Source organism: Salvelinus alpinus, chromosome 5 (genome assembly GCF_045679555.1).
Source record: "Salvelinus alpinus chromosome 5, SLU_Salpinus.1, whole genome shotgun sequence".
Taxonomy (NCBI): Eukaryota; Metazoa; Chordata; class Actinopteri; order Salmoniformes; family Salmonidae; genus Salvelinus; species Salvelinus alpinus.
The window spans coordinates 71,624,956-71,649,568 of record NC_092090.1 but is presented as its reverse complement, the minus strand read 5'-3'; the positions used below and the strand labels follow the sequence as shown (position 1 = coordinate 71,649,568).

Here is a 24,613-nt window from a genome sequence, read left to right as displayed (position 1 = left end):
CAAATACACTCATGTCCCATTTCAATGCAAAGTACATAATGTAGCTGGATTGACAGCTGTTGAAATATTGATTGAATCTTGTAAGGAAGCTAGGGGGCAAGACATCAAGGCTCTGGTTCCTTTCACTGGCTTTGTGTTTGGGCATGACATTACATGGTGGTGCCAGCCTCCTTGAACTGGCAAATCACCAATGTGGATATGCAGGTGACACTACGGACACATTTCCCATGTAATGTGTGAGTGGACAGAGTATTTCAAAGTTTGTCACCAAAATATTTAGAGTATATATAATATGAACATAAACATACAACTGTAGGCACATCTGTCAATGCAGACAAAGTACATGCAGTGATGCGCATGTCACTATAATTGTCCTTTTGCTTTTTGAAATTTGAGAACAGACATAAACCAGAAAGCTTTTCTTCAAACATATTCTTGGGTAGAAATAAATGAAAATGAGGAGCTCCAAAGTTGTATTTAATGTACATGCAGTATGCCTCATCCCTTTCTTCAAAGGCTGTTTTTACACACCCTGTGACCAAACATGCCAACACTACCATTCAGAGATGGCCAAACTCCATATGGCAATTTATACTGAACAAAAATATATACGCAACATGCAACAATTGAAAATGTTCTACTTTAGTTCATATAAGAAAATCAGTCAATTGAAATAAATAAATTAGGCCTTAATCTATGGATTTCACATGACTGGGCAAGGGTACAGCCATGGGTGGGCCTTGGAGGGCATAGGCCCACCCACTTGGCAGCCAGGTCCAGCCAATCAGAATGAGTTTTTCCCCATAAAAGGGTTTTATTACAGACAGAAATACTCCTCAGTACCCCCTCCACCTCCCCTCAGACGATTTCCAGGTGAAGAAGCCGGATGTGGAGGTCCTGGGCTGCCGTGGTTACACGTAGTCTGCGGTTGTGAGGCCAGTTGAACGTATTACCAAATTCTCTAAAACGACATTGGAGGCAGCTTATGGTAGAGAAATGAACATTAAATTATCTGGCAACAGCTCTGGTGGACATTCCTGCAGTCAGAATGCCAATTTCACACTCCCTCAAAACTTGAGACATCTGTGGCATTGTGTTGTGACAAAACTGCACATTTTAAAGTGTCCATTTATTGTCCCCAGCACAAGGTGCACCTGTGTAAAGCTTCTTGATATGCCACACCTGTCAGGTAGATGGATTAGCTTGGCAAAAGAGAAATACTCACTAACAGGGATGTGAAAAATGTGTGTACAAAATATGAGAGAAATAAGCTTTTTGTGCATATGGAAAATTTCAGGGATTTTTTTATTTCAGCTCATGAAACATGGGATCAACGCTTTAGAGGTTGCATTTATATTTTTGTTCAGTGTATGTTTTAGAAACACTTAATGAACATGGTGAAATCTCACACTCAATGTAAGTCTTTTACACAATTTCCAGAAAAACAAATATCAACAAAATCTCTATTGAAACTGGACAAAAATAAAATAAGATCCATTACCAAACAAAATGACCATAATGTACAGCAGAACTGAGGGTCACTGTAAAACAATCCTTAAAGGGATTCAGGAGAATTTGGGGATTTTAATTTACTTGAGTAATGTAAATCCATTTTTAATAAAAACTTGCACTGACCTTTGTAACCACATCCTCGCACCTGCAAATCACAGTTGTTTTGATGTTCGGAAAAAATAGATAATGTAATACAAAAACAAAAGCAGCTCTACCGTCTATCCATATAGCATTAGCAAATTCTCTTCAATATTAATCCACAAAGCACCCAGTGTGACGTGTATATAATTGTAACATTTCTAATGAAGTAAAAGAGAAAAAGAAGTCCATTGCTTAAAGAAAATACATTTTCTCACATCAATCATTGACTGTGTTGAAATCAACTGGCCAGGTTATCACCATAGAGTTAGCAAACAGAAATAATCTTGGCTTTCTCTCGTTCACAGAAGATAACTTTCTTTTTTCTGTGTGATCTACATCTCTTTAGTTAAGCTTAACTGAGCAGTACAATTTCCCAACAGTAATAACATGCAAACATCCTATAAACACTGTCTTGGTATATGTTTTGATATGTCGCTTTGAAAGCTATCAATTGATGAACAAATCTCATATTTCACAATGACTGTTTTCTACAACAAGGAAAGTATAGGAGGAATAAATTATCAGATATATCAAAAAGGAGTCAGGGCTGAAATTCATTATGTTTTTAAGGCCTGATAGTATGCTCTTTAGACCTAATTGTACAGTATCTGTATGCTAAAAGGTATCCACAAGGTCAGATTCCACATACAAGTTTGGCACACAGCAGCGGACATACCCAGGGAGTTCCCTCCGCACAAGAAAAGGTTTCGCTCTCCTTTTTTTGCTAGTTTACATGGTTGGAGCCCCAACCTATACTTAGTGGTTGGCCTTCCTCAGGTGGCAGGTGCAGACCATAGGCTGGCTGGTGCTGGTGCTGGTGCTGGGGCTGGAGCATTGCTGCACCTCCTCAGCCTTCTGCCCTTTGTGCTTAGGCTCCACTCTCCGCGTCTCCTTCTCCTCTACATCCTTCACTTTCTGGACCTCCTTCGGTTTGGGCTCCTTGCCCACCTTTTCCCCCACCAGCGCAGCAGAAGGGGTGCGCAGATTCTTGGGGGTTCCCTGGATCTGGACCCTCCTGGCTGAGTCAGGCCCGCCGCACACCCTAGTCTGGACCTCACTGGAGGATTTGACTCCTTCCGCCGTGTGGTCCATGTACTTGCTGGGTGAGTTGGCAGGGAGTTTGTAGGCCTCCAACTTGCGCTTTTGGCTCATGGTAGCGGCACAGCAGATGATGAAGATCATGACAATGAGGAGGGAGGTGACCACAATGATGATCAGCATATTATCCTGGAGGAAGTCCACCACCCGGGTGACCATAAAGTCCTTGAGGCGGATCATGGTGGTGGTGATGGTGTTGGTGATGGTGCTGACCAGGGTGGGGGCTAGGGTAGTGGTGGGGGAGACAGGGGAGACATCAACGGGGCCGACATCGACGGTGGGGGCGACATCGGCGGTGGGGGAGACAGGGTGGTGGGGGCTATCAACGGGGAATATAAGATCCGGCTCCCCTCCGTCACCACTGCCATCCATGGAAATGCTGTAGACCATTGGCACATGCCTGGCACAGCCATGGCCCCAGAGCATAACCAGACTCACACATGACAGGTGAAGAATCAAGTGGTGCCTCATCTTTCCTTCAGAATCCTGTAAAGACAAGAGGGAGACTTTCAATAGAACCTTTCTCAAAATTGCAGATGGTTTAGAAATGTTTTGATTTCAAGAAGATAGGCTTTCATTTTCTGCATCTGTATTACAGCAGCTACTGTAGGCCTACACCAAGCCTCCTTTCCTCTCTACTAAGAATGCAGGGGCAGTTGGGTTTCTAGTATTAGTATGAAGAAACATTCATCTAATGGTCTGATACAGTGTGATGAGGGATTTTGTGTCATAACTCGGAACAAAGTAGAAACAGCTCTGGTGTGCGGATTTTCCCAATGACCAGATTAATATTTTTTATTTCTGTATTTTATTTCACCTTTATTTAACCAGGTCAGCCAGCTGAGAAAAAGTTCGCATTTACAACTACGACCTGGCCAACATAAAGCAAAGCAGTGCGACACTAACATAGTTACACATGGGCTAAACAAACGTACAGTCAATAACACAATAGAAAAAACCTATATACAGTGTGTGCAAATGTAGTAAGATTAGGGAGGTAAGGCAATAAATAGGTTATAGTGGCGAAATAATTACAATTTAGCATTAACACGAGTGAGATGTGCAGAAGATGATGTGCAAGTAGAGATACTGGGGTGCAAAGGAGCAAAAAAAGAAATAACAATATGGGGATAAGGTAGTTGGGTGGGCTATTTACAGATGGGCTGTGTACAGGTGCAATGATCTGTAAGCTGCTCTGACAGCTGATGCTTAAAGTTAGTGAGGGAGATATGAGTCTCCAGCTTCAGTGATTTTTGCAGTTCGTTCCAGACATTGGCAGCAGAGAACTGGAAGGAAAGGCAGCCAAAGCAGGAGTTGGCTTTGGGGGTGACCAGTGAAATGTACCTGCTGGAGTGGAGAGCGTGCTACGGGTGGGTGCTGCTATGGTGACCAGTGAGCTGAGATAAGGCGGAGCTTTACCTAGCAAAGACTTATAGCTGACCTGGAGCCAGTGTGTTTGGCGATGAATATGAAGCGAGGGCCAGCCTACGAGAGCATACAGGTCGCAGTGGTGGGTAGTATATGAGGCTTTGGTGACAAAACGGATGGCACTGTGATAGACTACATCCAATTTGCTGAGTAGAGTGTTGGAGGCTATTTTGTAAATGACATAGCCGAAGTCGAGGATCGGTAGGATAGTCAGTTTTACGAGGGTATGTTTAGTAGCATAAGTGAGGGAGGCTTTGTTGCGAAATAGGAAGCCAATTCTAGATGCTTAATGTGAGTCTGGAAGGAGAGTTTACAGTCTAACCAGACACCTAGGTATTTGTAGTTGTCCACATTCTCTAAGTCAGAACCGTCGAGAGTAGTGATGCTAGACAGGCGTGCGGGTGCGGGCAGCAATCAGTTTAAGAGCATGCATTTAGTTTTACTTGCATTTAAGAGCAGTTGGAGGCCATTGAAGCGTTGTATGGCATTGAAACTCGTCTGGAGGTTTGTTAACACAGTGTCCAAAGAAGGGCCAGAAGTATACAGAATGGTGTCGTCTGCGTAGAGGTGGATCAGAGAATCACCAGCAGCAAGAGCGGAATCTAAGTTTAATCACTACAGAACATCCACAATATTTCTCCCATTTCACATCTTGTATTACATCTATTTTAACTGTCTGTAGTCATTACTTATTTGGGGTGGAGTCCGTAAGTTTGGTTGAGGTTTTAATTTGCATAGAGAAGAGAGGCCACCCATCCACCACACCAAAGAGGGGAGGAAGCTATATATGCCACAGGGACCAGGGAGGCGTGGGAGACTTGTGACTGTGGCCTCTATATTTACACTGGGCTGCAGCAGGCTAACGACAGGTTACAGGCAAGGATCTGATGGGTTATTTCTGCTCATATGGAAGCCTGCATTCAGCCTGCCTTAGGAACGTGTGGACTTACAGTATGCTCTACAGACAAAGAATCAAAGTGTGTAGAGCATCTAATGCAGTTCAAATTCAGTCTCAACATTACCTCGCAGTCCAAGCTCTCTCTAAATGTAATGTCTTTCTGCCTCTCTCCCCCTCTCTCTCTTTAGCTCTGGTGAAATTATAATAAGAATATTTAGAGACTTGAAAATCAACTATTGAAGTGTTTAAAAAGGCATAGAACGGAGCTGAACTCAAATCTGTAACCCAGCACCTTCACTGTGTCTGGAAATACATGTAGTGTAATTACTACTCACTCATGAGGATGACTGGCTTCTAATCAGCCGCTTGTTACAATCAACCTCTGCTTCCTTACTCCTTCCTGTAAATGCTGTGCCCATGTCTGATTGTGTGGTCATGAATATGCATGTACTGTAAACCACAGTCATACTAAAATGGATGGTTATCTTGATCTCCCCACCCATGCATGTGTAGTCAGGGTGGCTACAGAGCCATATGCACTCTGAATGGACCATAGTATTAACCAGCCATAATTACATCTTCAGGAATAGTCATCATTTCTATAATCACTGTAGGCCCTCCACTGAAAGACCATCTAAAGAGAACCATCCTGAATTCCTCTCTCCATCTTCACCTACAAGCTACAGGAACAACATGTACACAGTTTACAGCAGGTATAAAAGGTGCGGCGAATTAAATGCTTGTGTGCCAGTTCCATCAACATTGCAGTACAATGATCAATATCAATAATAAGAGTCAAATACAAAATAACAAGTAATAGAAGAGGTAGTGTCGTAGTAATAGCCTCGTATGTACACGGTATGATATACAGTATAGATACAATAGGATAATAGACACTGAATGTGCTATGTCAATTATGACTGTATTTACACCTATAAAGTGGGTAGTATCTTGGTCGCGCAGTTGGATAAATAGTATACAATAGAACAGCAGAGTTGACTGTGTGTGCTTGTATGTAAGGGTTGGATGTGTGGATGTATATATAATCTCTAGGGTGCAGGTCGTCTCTACGTGCTAATAGTCACTAAGGTGCAGGTCTGTGCCGGGAGACAGCTAGGGTTACCAATCACTTGTGTGATTGTGACTTTTTCCCCTGTCATTATTAAGACCAGCTCTCTGTGACATGCACCATAACATCTCGTTAAAGGTTCTATTCGCTCCAGGTATTGACTTCTCTAATTTTGATATATATATATATATATGAGGAACTTTATGTTTATCATGTTCACGCTACACTTTTCTCAAAACATTTTCTGATGTCTTCACTTAAAAAGGAAGTCCACAACTGTTAGTAGATGACAAACGAAAAGGCATGTAAATGCAATTTCCCCAAAAAGAAAACATCTCCTTCTTGTCAGTCTCTAAACCTTAAATTGACAGGTTTGTCATCACTGTACAGTCTACAGCAATCAAAACAACTTGATTCTTGTTATACATGTTCTAACCATGAATTAAACTGAACAAAAATGTAAAAGGTCAGTACTTACAGATTGTATGTCTGGCTGGTGTCTCCTCTGGACTGAATGGTACTGGGATTCTAAACAGCAGAGAAGGGGAGAGGGAGCGCAAGAGAGAGAGAGAGAGAGAGCAGAGAAGGAAATTGAGGGAAAAAGAGAGAGAGCATCCAAGTTTCCACCCTTCTCCTATAACTTGAAGTATACTGAAAGTTATTTCTCCAGTTCTAAAAAACAAAAGCCTGCTGATTGCAGAAAGATGTCCATCCCTCTACATTTCCATCTTCTCCTGCTACCTCCCCCAAATCCTCCTCTCCTTGCAGAGGGACATTGGTGGATGCTCACACACTTTGGTGGATGCTTTGGTCAGTCTAGAAAGGGGGGACAGTTAGGGGCTGCCATACTGAATATATTTTCCTTGTCTGCTCCTAAACATTACATATGATGGGAGATATTGATGAGGGGGACTGGGACATATTTGTCCACTACAAATAGATACGTCTAATTATTCACAATCCCTGATTCACTGGTTCATGTGGCAATCCTGAAAGTTGAGCAATGAGGTCAAATACAAAATGAGGCTGAAGTGTTGTCGATGTTAGTGCAGGACTAAAGCACTGGAGCAGCAGCACAATATGTGCAGGACTTTATTATCAAAAGATGAAAATAAAACACTTCCCCCTTACCTTTACTCATAGTTGAATCAGTATTCTCTAAAATGGAAAATAACACTTATTCTTTGTACATTTTGAAGGTTAGTGGGTATTTTAGTTCTCCACAGGGCGAGTCCCTAGGTTTCTCTGCCTCCCACGGAGTCCTCTAATTACGTGTTCCAGATTACAGCCCGTCTCCACACGGCCTACAGGACCAGCTCACTGGCAGAGGGCCCGTCTTTCATCATATCACACACACACAAATCTAACGTATAAACTTTATGGTCTGCTATAAACACGTTGGCGCTGCAGGGCTTTTGTTCTGCCCACGGCTGTTTGGAGCACCTCGTGGCTCAGCCTTGCCATAATAAGATTTGAAATCATAGGTTGAACAACTCAGTTTGACAGATGTTTTTTTTCTCCCCCTATTGATGTATTTTTTGAAGGTTTTGTTCAGTAAGTACAGGAAAGGTCAGGTGTACACATGCTTGGCCTTAGTGATAGATTTGTATTTCTCAGAGTAATGCTGAAAGTTAATGCTTTTTCTGTATGAGAACAAAACATTTGCTATGTAGTTTACAGACTCAAAGCTCTAGTGTGTTATATATTGTGAGTTTGACTAGTGTTACAAGCCTCCGTCAAGGTCTGGGATGGAGCTGTTGAGAGTGAGGTTGTCCCCATCCTCTGCTGGACATCAGGGTTACGTTGCTTTTGGGACGTCTGGATCTCCCCTGGCCTCAATCAGTAGTACTGGTGGGGACCATTGCACACCATCTCTGTGCTCTGCCCCTGTAGCTGCTGGCCCGTGTCTGTACCTGCTGCCCCTCAGCTTGGTCAGGATGACGGTGCTAACAATGAATGTCATTACAGCAGCCAGCACAGCGATGGTGATCAGGCACTGAGACCTACCAGTCACTGGATGTCCTGGAGGATTTGGACATCCATTCTGTGGAGGAGTTGATGGCAGTGGTAGGGTAGGGGGTTGGATGCAGGGCTGTTGAGATGGGGGTTCGTTTACCGCTCACAGTGGTGTGGGCGATCTCAGTCTCATGGCCCGTCTCAAAGGTTTCAGTTCTCATTGTTTGCTGGGCAACGGAGACAGTTGTGTTTTCTAGCAGGTCTTTGGTGAGTGTTTTCTAGCAGGTCTTTGGTGAGGGCTACAAGGGGCGTTGTTTGATGTGGTAGCTCGGACAGGTTTGGGGTCTATGGGTTGCTACCTCCCTGTGGCTAGGTAGATATTTTGAGACAGCCTTGCTTGAGAAGCAGCAGTAAAACAAGAGCTGGACATCTCCCAGGCCGTGGGGGAAATATAGTGGAAATCTGTAAAGTGAAACGACAACAGCAAATATTGAGACTGAGTTGTACAACTGTTTCCTTGCACACAGACGTTCATCACAAGCACCAAACTTTAAGAGGCATAGATGTGCCCAATTCAAACCATGTTATGAGAAAATTATTAACTTGTTATTCTGTAATATATTGTGATACATTACAGAACACTGCACTGCCAAGCACAATTACCCAATACTTGCAATATGCATTTGCTTCATATTTAAGCTCATGTGATGCTCATCAACATTACATCACTTGAGCCACTTTAAAGAGATCCATTTCCTTCACAAAGAATATCAGTGACTGAAATAATCATCTGATATGTCAATCTACCCCATCAGTGATGTTGCAATGTTCCCTCAGCATTTCAGACAAAACCAAAGAAATCAATAAGTGGAGACTCTAGTAACTATACTTTTTTTTTTTTTTTACACTGACAAATGAGGAATGTGTGGTATGGTTTCATACATAGGTTTCAGACACAACGAAAGCAAGAATCTCCTGATAAAGAATAACAAGTCTGAGAGAACACTAAATACCTTGGCACATCTCAGATATTGCTTGTTTGAAGATGGCCAAGTCATGTTTGTTTTTTGCAGTCCTCTGCCTCACTCATGAACTCGACACCAGATGACAAACTTCTTTTCATTTCTTTATTAATTTTTCTGATAATGAGTTGTTGATACTTGAAGCAGGAAAAATTTACAAAAATGTTGAACAGACCTCCACAAGAGGCTGAATTCTTGTTTGTTTTTCTTCTGTAATTCATTTAGCTCTTTTTGTATCTATAATACCTGTGACAAAATGGAGATTCTGTTCTGTCATGATGCATTATGGCAAGGACAGGGAACGCAGACAAGAGGAAACATTTAAAACCCACCATAACCAAACACCAGCTCAAAAACAAAACAATTAAGAAAAAGTACAAAGAAAAATACAATTACATGGTCATGTTATTTACAAAGCTTTCAATCATATTCTAGGCCTTTATTTCAAAACATCACATACATGTCTACATATTTCGCCAACCTACAGTGTCCCTTTGAATCGCTATTCACTAATATTCCAAACATCACAGCTCTCACTGCCTCGAGTGGTCCAAGGAGGCTCAGTAGAAGCACTGATGTACATACAGGACACAAGGCCCAAGACAACCTCCCCTGGCCCTGGCCAATCCATATCGCTACAGCACAGTAGAACACCTTGGAGTCATTCTCAACCCCAATAAAATATTCCACAACACCAGACGGTGCATATTCTGTGTCCAATTGCATCCATGGTTATAATCTTAGATACTTGGATTCCAAGATGGATTGATGAAAACGTACATTTCTCAGTGCTTTCTATGCCTTTCTAGCCACTCAGGCAGCCCATTCACTCCCTATCCTGCTAAATAACTCACACCATTCTCAAACCCTGTCTTCCATAAGCACTTCCTGTGCACACCTCTGCGGCACTTTCTGATCTATTCAGTGGTAACAAACTTTAAAGGCTAACATTGAACCTTAACCCACCCCGTCTGGAAAATAAACAAAAATAGCATGACAACAGAACCTACTGTATTATCGTAGTTGGCAACACCATCAAATATTCAGATGATCCAAACGACTCCTTGTTCCTCTGATTCTCTAGTGATGTGACAGAGTATTTAAGGGTAGCTATTTAAAATTCTGCTAAGGAAGTACATAGTGGGATATCTGCAATGGGAGAGCCGGAGAAGGAAGCAAGGCTAAAACATACAGTATTTAAATTACTAGCATCACCACCACACCATCTAATTCTGTTATCATCGGCCAGAACCTTGGTCACACCCTACGGTGAATCCATTTCATATACAAAATCCCTCTCACATTCCCTATCTGGGAAAACAAAAAACTCCAACAAGGACAAAGTAATACGAGGCACATATTCACACATCCTGAAAGCCTTGCCTCTCCACGTTACATCTTGTCGTCCATTGTTAACAAACAGGGGTTCAACGCAGGATCAAATTGTTTTAGTTTCAGACACACCCGTCACTCACTCTGGTCGGCTGTACTGATATGGGCCAATGAGATGGTGAATAGTGAGCATCCTAGCACACGGACCCTGAACACAAGGGCATGGTTCAACATTGGGGTTTATGACTGCACAAACGACACACAAACACCTCAGAGGCAGAACAAGTCTGATATACTACTAAAAGCCTGTGGAAATGTTAACCAGCGACATAACCCACAATTGCATTGGTCCTTCTCTGGGCAGCACACAGGTCATTGGCACACGAACCCGTACAAAAGAAGCACCCCAGGTGACTGCATGTCATGAGTCAGTAGCACTGTGACTTACAGTGCAGAGCTTACAGTACATACATACCATCTGTGTCACAGGGAGGGGGGACATACTGACAAACAAACAGTGGCAAACTATGACAAATTTCTGTTTCATAAGACTGGAACTAACAATGTTGATGGCAGTGGTCACCTAAATGATTGAAAGGGATTTTTGGATTGGGGCATGTGCATTGTAAACTCCAAACAAGAAACCAGTTTAAGGTGAAATCTAAGGCTACGAGAAGTACATGTGACATCTAACCTGTCATTTTTATCTAGTTCACTAATACCCTTTCTGTTCCTGTGACACAAAATAGATGGAGATGATGAAAACGTTGTTCAAGTCGTTTACTGTGATAGATGCATACATACGTTATAGAAGGTATCAAATGATATGAAAGGACTTTGTTTGCTGCTTGCTTAGTAAGACAAGCTAGAGATCAAAAGATAGAGAATGAACAGTGGAGCATTTCTCTCTTGAGTAGAATATCTATTGCATGCATTAACTCTGGTCAGGAGATGTTAGCAAGTGTACAGACAGTGGTCCCGTTACGATGTAGTCCACTAAGAGGGGAGGGTAAGGGTTGAGTTTCAGAAAAAAGGGAACCGTCACAACACTTACAGCATGAATCATGTCACCACTTCTGTTGTCTTTGATATCTAACAGCTCTATGATACATTAGGATCAATTTCTCTGAGTGTTTGGTGGTCTGTCAGTCAGTTTCTCATTGATGTCTTTTACAGTATTTGATTGATTGTTGAAATCCCTCTCCTTGCATTACCAGCTTATTGCATTGTCCCTTATAGTTCGGATTTTGAATCTTCCCAGAAAACAAAAGAAAAAATATATACCGTCAAGGAGGTGTGTAAACAAAACTCCTTAAAAATTTGGCAAGATAAGAAGTTGGGGTATGGGGGAGACAAAATACTGATACCTACATATAAAAACATTTTGGTTTACCCAAATAGGAACTGTTCACATTGGAATTTTCTAGGTCACAATCTTAAAAAGGAATTTGTAAGAATTTTCATACAAACAAAACTAAACTGCCACTTATTAAAAGGAATGGAAAGGTTTGCCATATTTCATCTGTTTTATCTGAGGGTTAGGGGATGGCTAAGAAAAAAGTTAAATCTCGGAATGTTGCTTGGGATCGTTACTAGGCAGGTTTCAGGCGGAACACTGTCATCTAGATTGCCAGTGACATGTCCCGCCCACCTCCCCGCCAACGGATCGTCCTGAATTGTGTCGGGGCGAGGGGAGGGTCCTTAAATGGCGATCTTGGACATCTGCTCCTCGAGTTGGATGATTCGCTTCTCCTGACTGCTGACCAGGTCCTTGAGAGATTTGATTTCTTTCAAGATCTCTTCCAGCTTGCCTTCGTTTTTCTGAGGAATACAGAGACAGGAGCAAGACATAAGATACCTTTTCTGGAGAAGTTTGTGCCAGTTCCCCTAACCCCCCACCGGTTAGGTTTGGTACATTGTCATCTAAAAACAAACATACATTGTTTATATCCACTGAATTTCCCCAGATCCTTATTAAATCCTCACATCAGAGTCTATCCCTGCCGTCTGCTCTGCAGGCAGGCTATGCTGCAGGCAGGGCTCTAGTACCCTGTGGCACCCTGGGGGTTAACATGGCGTGCCTGCCTAGTCTGCTATGATTACAGGCCAGAGCTGCAGATAGAAGCTGAGGCCAGGGCTGGGTCCCACACGGGCGTCTGTGTTGTGGACGAGGTAGGGCAGGACGCCCAGAGGCAAAGTGCCCAGAGCACTCTGCCTCTGGGCAGGGGGGGACGATTTCTAGTAACCACCTTATGAAGCCAGGCAGCCGCCCCCTTCTAAATCACACCCTGCCAACATAGTGCCCATAAGAGTTTATTTTCATCCTGCATTAAGGCAGGGCTAGTGTCAAACGCATGTTAGTTTGCAATTTTGTCATGTAAAAACTGTCACACTGGCATTTTCCAGCCCTAAAGCCATGTTCAGCAATTTACCAGTCTTCTATCAGCTCGCTTACACTCAGATGGATGGGGTAGAAATTATCCAAAGTGCTAATTTCAGGCAGCACTGATAAGGATATTTATGACCAACCAAAAGCTGGTTTTAGCAGTAACGCAGTTGGTTATGTCATGAAATGTGACAGTGGAAACGCATCCTATCCAGGCGTGACGCACACTGCCCATATGAACATGGAACAAGAGTAGCTTAATGTGCTTTTGGTGCCCGTTTACTTCGTATGTAGAAACATTAAAAAAAACATGTTTTCCCCACCATTTTGTTTTATTTGATTATAAACCAAGTATAGCCTCCCCTCTCAATGAAGGCTTTTTCTTTGTCTGCCCAATGCAATCACGAAAAAGTCAAGACTGAAAAAGTCAAGATTCACCTTCCTGGAATTATGGTGACAACATCTATGGCGCGCTTGTGATGCAACTTCTGGAGATGTGTGAATGCGATCTGACCTCCAAGATGGTTCTGATCATGTTCATAAAACATCATATTTGGGAGCAGTATAACGGTGAGTGGACATTCTCCCTTTCTCTTTGTCCAGCGACTGAAAAGTTTGGATGTGTGTAAAACCCTCCATAGTCTGCGTTGTTTTAATATTATATGACCATGGGAAGCAATGATGGTGCCTGTTAGTGTATTTAGACATAGCCTATTTAAAAACAAGTTTGTTAATTTTGTTTAGAATTTGATTCAAATTTTCTCTTTTTAGTGAATTTAATATCTTGCTTATTGACAACATTTGGCACATCCATGCTCAGCCATAATGCAATTTACACTATTCTATGCATTTATTTCCACATTGTTCTAAGTAATTGCGTAGCTTCAATGTGGACTGCAAACAGGTTCAATTTAACATATTTAGCAAAGATGGGATAGGTCTACATTGTTATTTGGTTTCTGTAAGCTGTTTAACAAACTATAAATGGACTAACATTGTAATTTGAGTTGATTCCAAGGCAATACATAAAAAAACGTAAATACACAACTTGAAGCAACCACACTATTTAGCCATGGAGCACGTTCTGATTTGCCAGTGAGGGGCCAAGCCTCGACACACCTATAACTTGTTTATTCATCAAAACCCAGCCCTTTCGCGCCAGAGCCGGTAATTGTGCTTGTGAAACACCCCCGGACCTATAGTGCTACCGCCCAGCGCTTAGATTGACCATTGCATTAGGCAGTGGTGTAAAGTACTTTAAAATATTTTTACTTAAGTCGTTTTTTTGGAGTATCTGTACATTACTTCTACTTCACTACATTCTTAAAAATTAGGTACTTTTTACTCCATACATTTTCCCTGACACCCAAAAGTACTCATTACATTTTGAATGCTTAGCAGGACAGAAAAGGTCCAATTCACACACTTACCAAGAGAACATCCCTGGTCATCTCTACTAGAGGCGGACTCACTGAACACAAATGCTTTGATTCAGACTGATCTGAGGTTTGGAGTGTGCTCCTGGCTATCCACAAATTTAAAAAAAAACAATTGTGCCATCTGGTTTGCTTAATAAGGAATTTTAAATGATTTATACTTTGATATAGAAGTACATTTTTGCAATTCCATTTACCCTTGATACTTAAGTATATTTCTAACCAAGTAGTTTTTACTGGTTGACTTTCACTTTTATTTTTATTATTTCACCTTTATTTAACCAGGTAGGCTATTTGAGAACAAGTTCTCATTTACTTTCACTTATTTTTTTACTTTTACTCAAGTATGACAATTGGGTATTTTTTCCCACCACTGGCATTAGGTTTGTTAAAATAGAGCCTTACATGTTCCATGGCCCTAGCTGCAATGTGCCAAGGCCAGGGCTAAACTAAAGGCCATTAATGACTGCGTTTCAGTGGTGAAGGACGGGGTAGGCATGGTGATCATCAGACTAGTCCTGAGAAAGCACTGTAATCATACAGATATAGATACATACTGTAGTGTTGGTATACTGATCCAGTCTGGTGTCAACTTTCACTCAAATCACATTGCACATACAGAAGAATATCCTGGCATCTGGTGAGTAGTACTTTGTTCACTGAATTGTATGTAGATTGTAACAGTTTCTAGCATACAACCCAGGCAGAGTCCTCTCAAGAGAGACAGCAGTACTCACTATGGATGGCGTGGATGAGGCAGACTTGTTGACTGTGCCCGTGTTCTCCGCATTCTTGCTCAGCTTGTTGTCCAGGATGTTCTTCTTGACCACCTTGAGGTCGCGGTTCTTGCCAGGGACGTAACCGTTCTTCAAGGAAATGAGGATGGGCTCGCCGTTCCTCCCCTCGAACCAATCCTCCGCCTCAATGGCACAGTCTGGTCCTGCCGTGTCTGGGTACAGGTCATCCTGGAACAGGTCAGACTGCAGGGAGAGAGAAAGAGGGGTATAGAGACGGCTGTTAGAGAACACTGGACCAAATGCATATAATAGAGCCTGGCCTCAAAACAGAGTTTGAGTTAAATGTGGCATTGATTGTTGAAATCATTCGTATATTGAGTGTCTCTAGATCAGAATGAAGAAGCTCACCTTTCTTGGCACAGTCATGATGATCGGTTCACACTTCCTTTCGTGCAGTTTATAAAACCTGTCAACATAGAAGTACAAAGAAGCATATTATCCACAACATCATATAACAGACCTGTCTAATATCCTTTCACACACTCCAGCCCAGCCCAATGCACTTCTACTTCCATGACACTGGCAATACTCTCAGGGCAGCCTCAGTAAACATGGAGCTGTATAAAGGCATGGTACATGATTCTGATTGGCAGGGCCTGAGGTAAACAGATGAGAGCTCCCCTTCAACATCTGGTTCTGTACTGCCTCCTGGTGGACATAGCTGGCCAATAGCTTCACATCACAAGTCAGGTCTTCCTCTTAGACCCTCATCATAGACCCAGCCAAGCACCAAAACACCTGGTTCAACTAATCAACTAGACATTGCTGAAATGAATCAGGGGTGTGCCCGTCAAAGCATAATAACCAGATGAGCAGCCCTAAAATGGCTGATCTGTTTCCTTATCCAGCGAGCCGTACCTGGCGATCTCACACTTGTTGACATCCAGGCCTCTCTTGGGCATATATCCCATTCCCCTCTGGGGCTCCTTGGTGGTGAAGGTGCTGAGGTAGTGGACAAATGGGGCTTCGTCCGTGATCTCAAAGTAGCGAATGCTGCTGTCACCCTACAAACCACAGAAACAAGATAACAGCCTTCTGTGTTTGGAACAGTACAACGTTTTAGTAGTGCCTTTACGGCTAACACTTCATCATGCCTAACTTCATGGATCAGAGGCTTGTTGTAAGTTACATGCACAGCAGATCAAATGGATGTGTATGTAATATTTGCCGGAGAAACTCCACTCACCTTACCACACAGGTAAACCACATTGGTATCTGGGTCATAGAAGGGCAAGAGGACTCCATTGCTGGTGTCCATCTCATGCACTGAGATCGCCTCATCCATAGCTTGCTGTAAATGAAACATCGACAGTCAGTTACTGAGCAGTGCAATAAAATCTTTAAAAATCAGGGGGGCTGCGTCCCAAATGCCACCCTATTCCCTATATAGTGCCCCTATGGGCCCTGGTCAAAAGTAGTCCACTATAAAGGGAATACAGTGTCATTTGGGACGAAGCCCAGGAGTAGTGATGGTGAGGAGGACGAGGTGACCCACCGGGTTCCACAGGGCTAGCTGTCTCTCACTCATACGGCTGAAGCCTGTGGTGAACACGTTCCCGTCCGACAGGAAGATGGCCCTCATGGGCCGCGCCCCCTCGTGTGCCTTCTCCTTCTCCTGTGACACAGAGGGTCAACAGTCAACATACTGAGGGTACATCCTAAATCATCTCCTCAAAGAGATCCCTTTCAAATTAGGAAAAGAGTAGTCTCCCTAGGCAGATGGGTCGCCTCCCACAATGTTCCAGCATACACGTCAGCACGTACTGTAATAAAACGTCCGTTTGCATAGAGGAACCCACATCCCAACACAAAATAGTAGCTAGCAAGATGGAGATTACGGAGGTTATTTTTTAATGAGTGCATTTTGAAAGTGTCTTGTTCGAATCAACTACCTTCACTAAAACCACCGCAAAAGGTTGCCTGCAAATTTTAGTTTCGAATCACGACATTCTGGCAGGACTCACCCCAGAATTGTTCTCTCTCTCTCTCAAAGTTACCAAAAGAGTCCGTCATATCTACCAGACCCTAGTCACTGCTGTTGCCTAGGCCTGGGTTTACTAAACTAGGAAATGGTAACAAGTTGTTGAGATGAGTGGAAACATTAGTAAGATTACAAAATTCCAGTAACTTTCCCAAAATGTCCAGGTTTATCAGAATTCCCAGTAGGATTCCCGGATTTCCTACTTATTCCGTCCTGATTCCAGGAATATTCCAACCGGGATTTCAGGAAACGCTGGGAATTTGATCACCCTATAGAGCAGCAGGTTTGTTAGTGAAAAGTCCTGTCAGTGGTAGAGTTGAATACCGGTAAGCGGTATCCCGGGACTTCCCGACCAACTCCTTCCAGTTTCCCTCTAAAAATTATCGCAGTCCCGTGGACCAATAATCTCAAATGTTTATGCCGCACTAATGCAAAAATACAACATTTGCACTTGCGAATAACTGCATGAACCAGACATATCAAGTCTCTGGCTTCATACATCAGAATAGTCATCACAACTCTAGCACCTCTTTTGAATTGAACGAAACCTTCCATACATATTTGCCCATTATAGAAGAAGTGCTTGGGAAAGTGACTTTTTGGACCTGATTTCCCCACCATACCATGGGACGTCACTGAAAAATATAAACAGTTGAGATTGATAACATTTAAATTCAAATCAAAATGTTATTTGTCATCTGCTCCGAATACAACGGGTTTAGACTTTACCGTGAAATGCTTGCTTACGAGCCCTTCCCAACAATGCAGAGTAAAACATATATAATAAAAATGAAAAATAGTAACAAGGAATAATACACAAGAATGGAGTCATCTACATGGAGTACCAGATCAATGTGCAGGGGAACAAAGTATCTGAGGTAGATACTGTATGTACATGAAGGCAGGGTAAAGTGGCTAGGCATCAGGATACATAAGAGTCAAATATAGAACACATTAGCAGCTGCATATGATTAGTGTTAGTACAAAAACAAACAAAAAACGCACATAAACACACTTTGTTTTTTTATTAAGAAAGTACAAATAAAGTAAAAGAACCAAAAAAGATCTGTCAGTTACAGCACACATCATACGTTCACCTTTGACAGCCCACATTCTCTCCAACAAGGGTGTAGGGAGCCGGTCCGGTTTGATTTCAGTTGAGGTGTTATGAAGAAACATAACATTCTTCCAACAGAATTCTCTCCATGACCTTGAGTTGGTGGAGCTTTGTTGAGTCTCATATGTTCAACCATGTTTCATCAGTTCTTTCAATGTTAAGTTCCTCCTCCCATTTCTGTTTAATATAGTTTGTAGATTTTTATTTGAGGATTGAATACCCAAGTAAAAATTGGAAATGTTTTTTTTTTGATACTCCAAGTTGTATGAGTTAGTGAATACTTGGATTAATTTTTGAGGTGCTCGAGGGTCAATCACTTTTATCTCCCTTAAGAAATAGTGTCAAACTTGTAGGCATCTGTAAAAATCTTGTTTATCTAAGCCAAGTTTTTTTTTCTTAGGTCCTGGAAGTTATCTAGGTCCCCATTCCTTATAAATGTACTGAATGATGATGCCTTTCTGCATCCACTGTTTAAATCTGCTGTCCTGACTTGCAGGGATGAAGCTGGGGTCGTATACGGGCCAACTCAGCAGTTTGACCTCTCTGTCTAAATGAAGTTGCTTAACTACCCTAAACCATGTCTTAAGATAAATTAATCCACTCATTTTGTCTATTGTATATTTCTATTTCCCAAAACTGACTGTATGGGTATCTCTGTATGGGTGTCTCTGTATGGGTGTCTCTGTATGGGTGTCTCTGTATGGGTGTCTCTGTATGGGTGTCTCTGTATGGGTGTCTCTGTCAAAGTAGTCTCCACGTCATTCCATTTGGATTCGTATTCTGAATTGCACAAACACACCAGAGGTCTCAATTGGGCTGACAAAATAATCGTCTTTTAGGTTTGGTAAGGCCATACCCCCATAGTTTTTTGGTAATTGTAATGTTGTGCATCTAATTCTTGATCTCTTACTGTTCCAGATAAACCTTGATATCCATTTATCCCTAAACTGTTTAGGTGGGATTTCTATGGGCAGTGACTGGAACAAATACAGTAACCTTGGCAGGATGTTCATTTTGATTGTTTCAATTCTACTACTAAGATCCAAGGGAAGTGAATTCCACCTGTCCAGGTCATCATAGATTGTTTTGTTGATGTGATCGTTATTCATGTCATAAAGTTTGGGTGTATCTTTTGGTAAATTTACGCCAAGATATTTAATGGATGAAGAGGTTCAGTGGAAGTTATACCTCCTCTTCAGCTCTTCCTGTGGGGTAGAATTATATACTAGGGTCTTGTGTACGTTTAGCACATACAAACATTTGGAACATATTCAGGGTCAAACATCCATCAATCTTGGTACACATGAGCCTGGGTCTTTAAGGAATTACAGAACATCAGCATACATGCATATCTTATGTTCTGTATGTGTGTGTTCTGTGTAGGTGTGCATATGTAGTGTATGTAACTGTGTGTGTGTATATATAGCCTTGCGAGTGTGTGTATATATAGCCTTGCGAGTGTGTGTATATATAGCCTTGCGAGTGTGTGTATATATAGCCTTGCGAGTGTGTGTGTATATATAGCCTTGCGAGTGTGTGTATATATAGCCTTGCGAGTGTGTGTATATATAGCCTTGCGAGTGTGTATATACAGTGGGGAGAACAAGTATTTGATAACCTGCAAAATTGTCAGTGTTTCCTACTTACAAAGCATGTAGAGGTCTGTAATTTTTATCATACGTACACTTCAACTGTGAGAGAAGGAATCTAAAACAAAAATCCAGAAAATCACATTGTATGATTTTTTATTAATTAATTTGCATTTTATTGCATGACATAAGTATTTGATACATCAGAAAAGCAGAACTGAATATTTGGTACAGAAACCTTAGTTTGCAATTACAGAGATCATACGTTTCCTGTAGTTCTTGACCAGGTTTGCACACACTGCAGCAGGGATTTTGGCCCACTCCTCCATACAGACCTTCTCCAGATCCTTCAGGTTTCGGGGCTGTCGCTGGGCAATACGGACTTTCGGCTCCCTCCAAAGATTTTCTATTGGGTTCAGGTCTGGAGACTGGCTAGGCCACTCCAGGACCTTGAGATGCTTTACGGAGCCACTCCTTAGTTGCCCTGGCTGTGTGTTTCGGGTCGTTGTCATGCTGGAAGACCCAGCCACGACCCATCTTCAATGCTCTTACTGAGGGAAGGAGGTTGTTGGTCAAGATCTCGCGATACATGGCCCCATCCATCCTCCCTTCAATACGGTGCAGTCGTCCTGTCCCCTTTGCAGAAAAGCATCCCCAAAGAATGATGTTTCCACCTCCATGCTTCACGGTTGGGATGGTGTTCTTGGGGTTGTACTCATCCTTCTATTCCTCCAAACACAGCGAGTGGAGTTTAGAGCAAAAAGCTCTATTTTTGTCTCATCAGACCACATGACCTTCTCCCATTCCTCCTCTGGATCATCCAGATGGTCATTGGCAAACTTCAGACGGGCCTGGACATGCGCTGGCTTGAGCAGGGGGACCTTGCGTGCGCTGCAGGATTTTAATCCATGACGGCGTAGTGTGTTACTAATGGTTTTCTTTGAGACTGTGGTCCCAGCTCTCTTCAGGTCATTGACCAGGTCCTGCCGTGTAGTTCTGGGCTGATCCCTCACATTCCTCATGATCATTGATGCCCCACGAGGTGAGATCTTGCATGGAGCCCCAGACCGAGGGTGATTGACCGTCATCTTGAACTTCTTCCATTTTCTAATAATTGTGCCAACAGTTGTTGCCTTCTCACCAAGCTGCTTGGCTATTGTCCTGTAGCCCATCCCAGCCTTGTACAGGTCTACAATTTATCCCTGATGTCCTTACACAGCTCTCTGGTCTTGGCCATTGTGGAGAGGTTGGAGTCTGTTTGATTGAGTGTGTGGACAGGTGTCTTTTATACAGGTAACGAGTTCAAACAGGTGCAGTTAATACAGGTAATGAGTGGAGAACAGGAGGGCTTCTTAAAGAAAAACTAACAGGTCTGTGAGAGCCGGAATTCTTACTGGTTGGTAGGTGATCAAATACTTATGTCATGCAATAAAATGCAAATTAATTACTTAAAAATCATACAATGTGATTTTCTGGATTTTTGTTTTAGATTCCGTCTCTCACAGTTGAAGTGTACCTATGATAAAAATGACAGACCTCTACATGCTTTGTAAGTAGGAAAACCTGCAAAATCGGCAGTGTATCAAATACTTGTTCTCCCCACTGTATATAGCCTTGCGAGTGTGTATATTTAGTCTTGCGAGTGTGTATATTTAGTCTTGCGAGTGTGCGTAGTGTCTGTACAACTTTTAGGATCCGAGGGCCCATGCCAAATCTTTTCAGCCTCCTTAGGGGGAAGAGGCGCTGCCGTGCCCTCTTCACGACTGTGCGGATGTGTGTGGACCATGTTAATTAAGTCCTTAGTAAGCTTACAAACATGGGTTGTACAACTATTTTAGCCTTAAACGTCAATTATCTAAATGTGTGAACTTTCATATTGGCATTTGTTGTAGCTTAGAACCTATTTTACATCTGAGGTTTTTGTGTTGTGTCCAACATCAGTTGAGACACAGCATGCTCTTTAATAAAGGGTGGGCATCATGATTGGCTGATAAATGTACTAAAATGGGAATAACATTGAAATTTCAACATTCAAATGTTTTTTTGTTTTTTTAGATAATTTACGTTAAAAAGGTAAAACAATGTAATTCAAGAAATTATCAAATATCTTTTCCAGCGATGAGGACATGGATGTCTCATGGTATGGTATGCAAAATGGGTCAACTTTGAGCACCTCTATCTCCTGAATGTTTTAGCATTCAGGTCTAAAGTCACTGACCACTTCTTCCATGGGCAAACATATATGGAAAGTTGTTTAAATCAAAAGGGATGCTGTCAAAAAGTGATTGAATTCAAATGTACTTACCCAATAACGAAAGCGAGTGAACGAATCTTGACTAATCAGATTCGTGGGATTTGATCAATCGTGGCGCTATCCATGGCGCTGAATCTCCACTACTAGGCCTATTCACTTGTTTGTTTAGAGGAGAATTGGATATGTTCCCTGTGACAAAGTCACCACAATAAGCGGGTTGGGCCGACCAACCAGTGCTCCTACACATTGGCTAACCGGGCTGTCTGCATTGTGTCCCGCCACCCACCAACCCCTCTTTTACGCTACTGCTACTCTCTGTTCATCATATATGCAGTCACTTTAACCATATCTACATGTACATACTACCTCAAATCAGCCTGACTAACCGATGTCTGTGTGTAGCTTCGCTACTTTTATAGCCTCGCTACTGTTTATAGCCTGTCTTTTTACTGTTGTTTTATTTCTTTACCTACCTATTGTTCACCTAATACCTTTTTTGCACTATTGGTTAGAGCCTGTAAGTAAGCATTTCACTGTAAGGTAATTCACTGTAATACCGGTTGTATTCGGCGCACGTGACAAATGAACTTTGATTTGGTTATCATAAAGTAAAAACAGCCACAATCTTCCGAAATTCCCCTGATAGCCAGGTGCAAGGGAGCGAAAAGGGCCAACATCTTTCAGTCAAAGGTACACTAACTCAAAATGTAGTTTTCACTAGGTTGTAGGGTAATAACCTCAATATTTTAGGCCTTCATTTAAACTAGGCTACAACAACTGAGTTGATTAAATTGTGACAAATAGCCTACAACAAGAAACCTTTAGATTCTAGTCCATATTTCACCATTGACTGTGGTATAATCATTTTCGCTGGTATTATATGCCTTTAAATTTCCTTTATGAACGGGAATACCGGGATGGTACCAGGACGGTTGCAATTTTCTCAGAACAATTTTTTGGGGTAAAATACTCAAACCTAGTCAGTGGTGCTCACCCCTACAATCTCTTCCTTGCGGGGGTCGATGACGCGAATGGTCTTGTCCTTGCAGGCGGTGCAGATGAGGCTGCCGTTGCGGTTCCAGCAGGCGCTGAAGATGACGTCAGGGTGCATGTCCTCCAACTGGATCATGGCCTCGCCCGTCCCCACGTTCCAGATGATGACCAGGTTGTCACAGCCTGAGAAGAGAGGAACACACACATTTAATATACACACATTAATATACACATACTACACAAAAGAAAAAGGACAACGCCAAATAGCACTGATATGACAAGATAATACCATCTACAAGTCGTAGCTCATTCTGGTTTTGTTTTGACATGGAGGATAAAAACAGGGTAAACGGTCATTTTAAAGTCAATGAGGACAGATGTGCGTTGATCAGGCATCAGTGTTTAGGGGAAATGACGCAAGCTCACAGCAGGTTGCCACTTCTCTCAGAGCGAGGAGAAGATTAGGGGGGGCAGAGAGCAAGGGGGCCGGTGACGCCACAGATTACAACCACAAAAGCAGAGGCACAGAGGCTGAACCAGAACTATAAATGATAACATGTAAGATGTCCACCTCACACAAGTCATCCAGTCATGACATGTTACGAGAAGGGTTTTAAAATGGACAGGAGGACGCCACTCACCAGCACTGAGCAGGACGTTGCGTGCCGTGGGGTGCCATGTGATGATGCCAACCCTTTTGGAGTGTCCCTCCAGGACCACCACAGGCTCAGACAAGCCGATAACCAGCCCGTTCTCAGGGATCTGCCACACCTGCAGACAGACACGGGTCAAAGGTCAGGACCAGGACATAGCTAGGGTCATCATAGGATCATATACTGAGGTCAGACATATGGTTGCAGTTTCCCTGCTGTTAGCCTGTGTCATGAAGCTCTAAAATGCTGGACCACAGAAAGCAGTACATTCACATGAACTAACTTGTCTTTTAGATTGGCATCACTGTGACATGAAGTCAGTAGATCACACTTACAACCAAGAGACTGAAGGGGGAAACAGAGACCCAAGTTTACTCATCATATTGATGTTTTCAAATCAGAGTTTATTGGTCATGTACACAGATTTGCAGATGTTATTGCAGGTGCAGCGAAATGCTTGTGTTTCTAACTCCAACAGTGCAGTAATAATACCTAGCCATACACACACATCTAAAACGTTTAAATAAAGAAATATCAGAAAGAACAATGCCAGAGTCCGGAATATATAAATAAATATAATGGTGTATGTAGACAGTCTATGAATAGAAAAGGTGTGTATAGCAGTTCTATAGGATGAGCCATGACCACAACACAGTACATACATATAAAGTGGGTAAAACAAATGTGACCAGTGTTCAATGACTCGATGTACATAAGGAAGCAGTCTATAAGGTTCAGGGCAGGGTACTGGGCGGTGGGCAGCTAGAACAGTGACTAAGGTTCAGGGCAGGGTACTGGGCGTGGGCAGCTAGAACAGTGACTAAGGTTCAGGGCAGGGTACTGGGCGTGGGCAGCTAGAACAGTGACTAAGGTTTAGGGCAGGGTACTGGGCGGTGGGCAGCTAGAACAGTGACTACGGTTTAGGGCAGGGTACTGGGCGTGGGCAGCTAG

General features: G+C 42.5%; 2 protein-coding genes across 3 annotated transcripts in view; both read right to left on the bottom strand.

The window, feature by feature from the left end:
- Positions 1-1,286: 1,286 nt before the first annotated feature.
- On the bottom strand, positions 1,287-6,767 carry LOC139576692 (uncharacterized). Its single transcript, XM_071403036.1, has 2 exons — positions 6,625-6,767; positions 1,287-3,237 (listed from the first exon to the last, which is right to left on the bottom strand). Exon 2 carries the CDS (start codon positions 3,220-3,222, stop codon positions 2,410-2,412), a length of 813 nt encoding a protein of 270 aa, XP_071259137.1. The 5' UTR covers positions 3,223-3,237; positions 6,625-6,767; the 3' UTR covers positions 1,287-2,409.
- Positions 6,768-9,215: 2,448 nt separating this feature from the next.
- Positions 9,216-24,613, bottom strand: part of LOC139576691 (coronin-1C-A) — a 69,346-nt gene continuing 53,948 nt past the window's right edge. For both annotated transcript variants that reach the window (XM_071403034.1, XM_071403035.1), the window contains 8 exons: positions 23,651-23,780; positions 23,011-23,192; positions 16,571-16,690; positions 16,262-16,366; positions 15,934-16,079; positions 15,424-15,481; positions 15,016-15,258; positions 9,216-12,277 (listed from right to left, as the gene is read on the bottom strand). In XM_071403034.1, the coding sequence (XP_071259135.1) occupies positions 12,158-12,277; positions 15,016-15,258; positions 15,424-15,481; positions 15,934-16,079; positions 16,262-16,366; positions 16,571-16,690; positions 23,011-23,192; positions 23,651-23,780 (1,104 nt within the window). In that variant the 3' untranslated portion in view covers positions 9,216-12,157. The remainder of the gene's footprint in view (positions 12,278-15,015; positions 15,259-15,423; positions 15,482-15,933; positions 16,080-16,261; positions 16,367-16,570; positions 16,691-23,010; positions 23,193-23,650; positions 23,781-24,613) is intronic.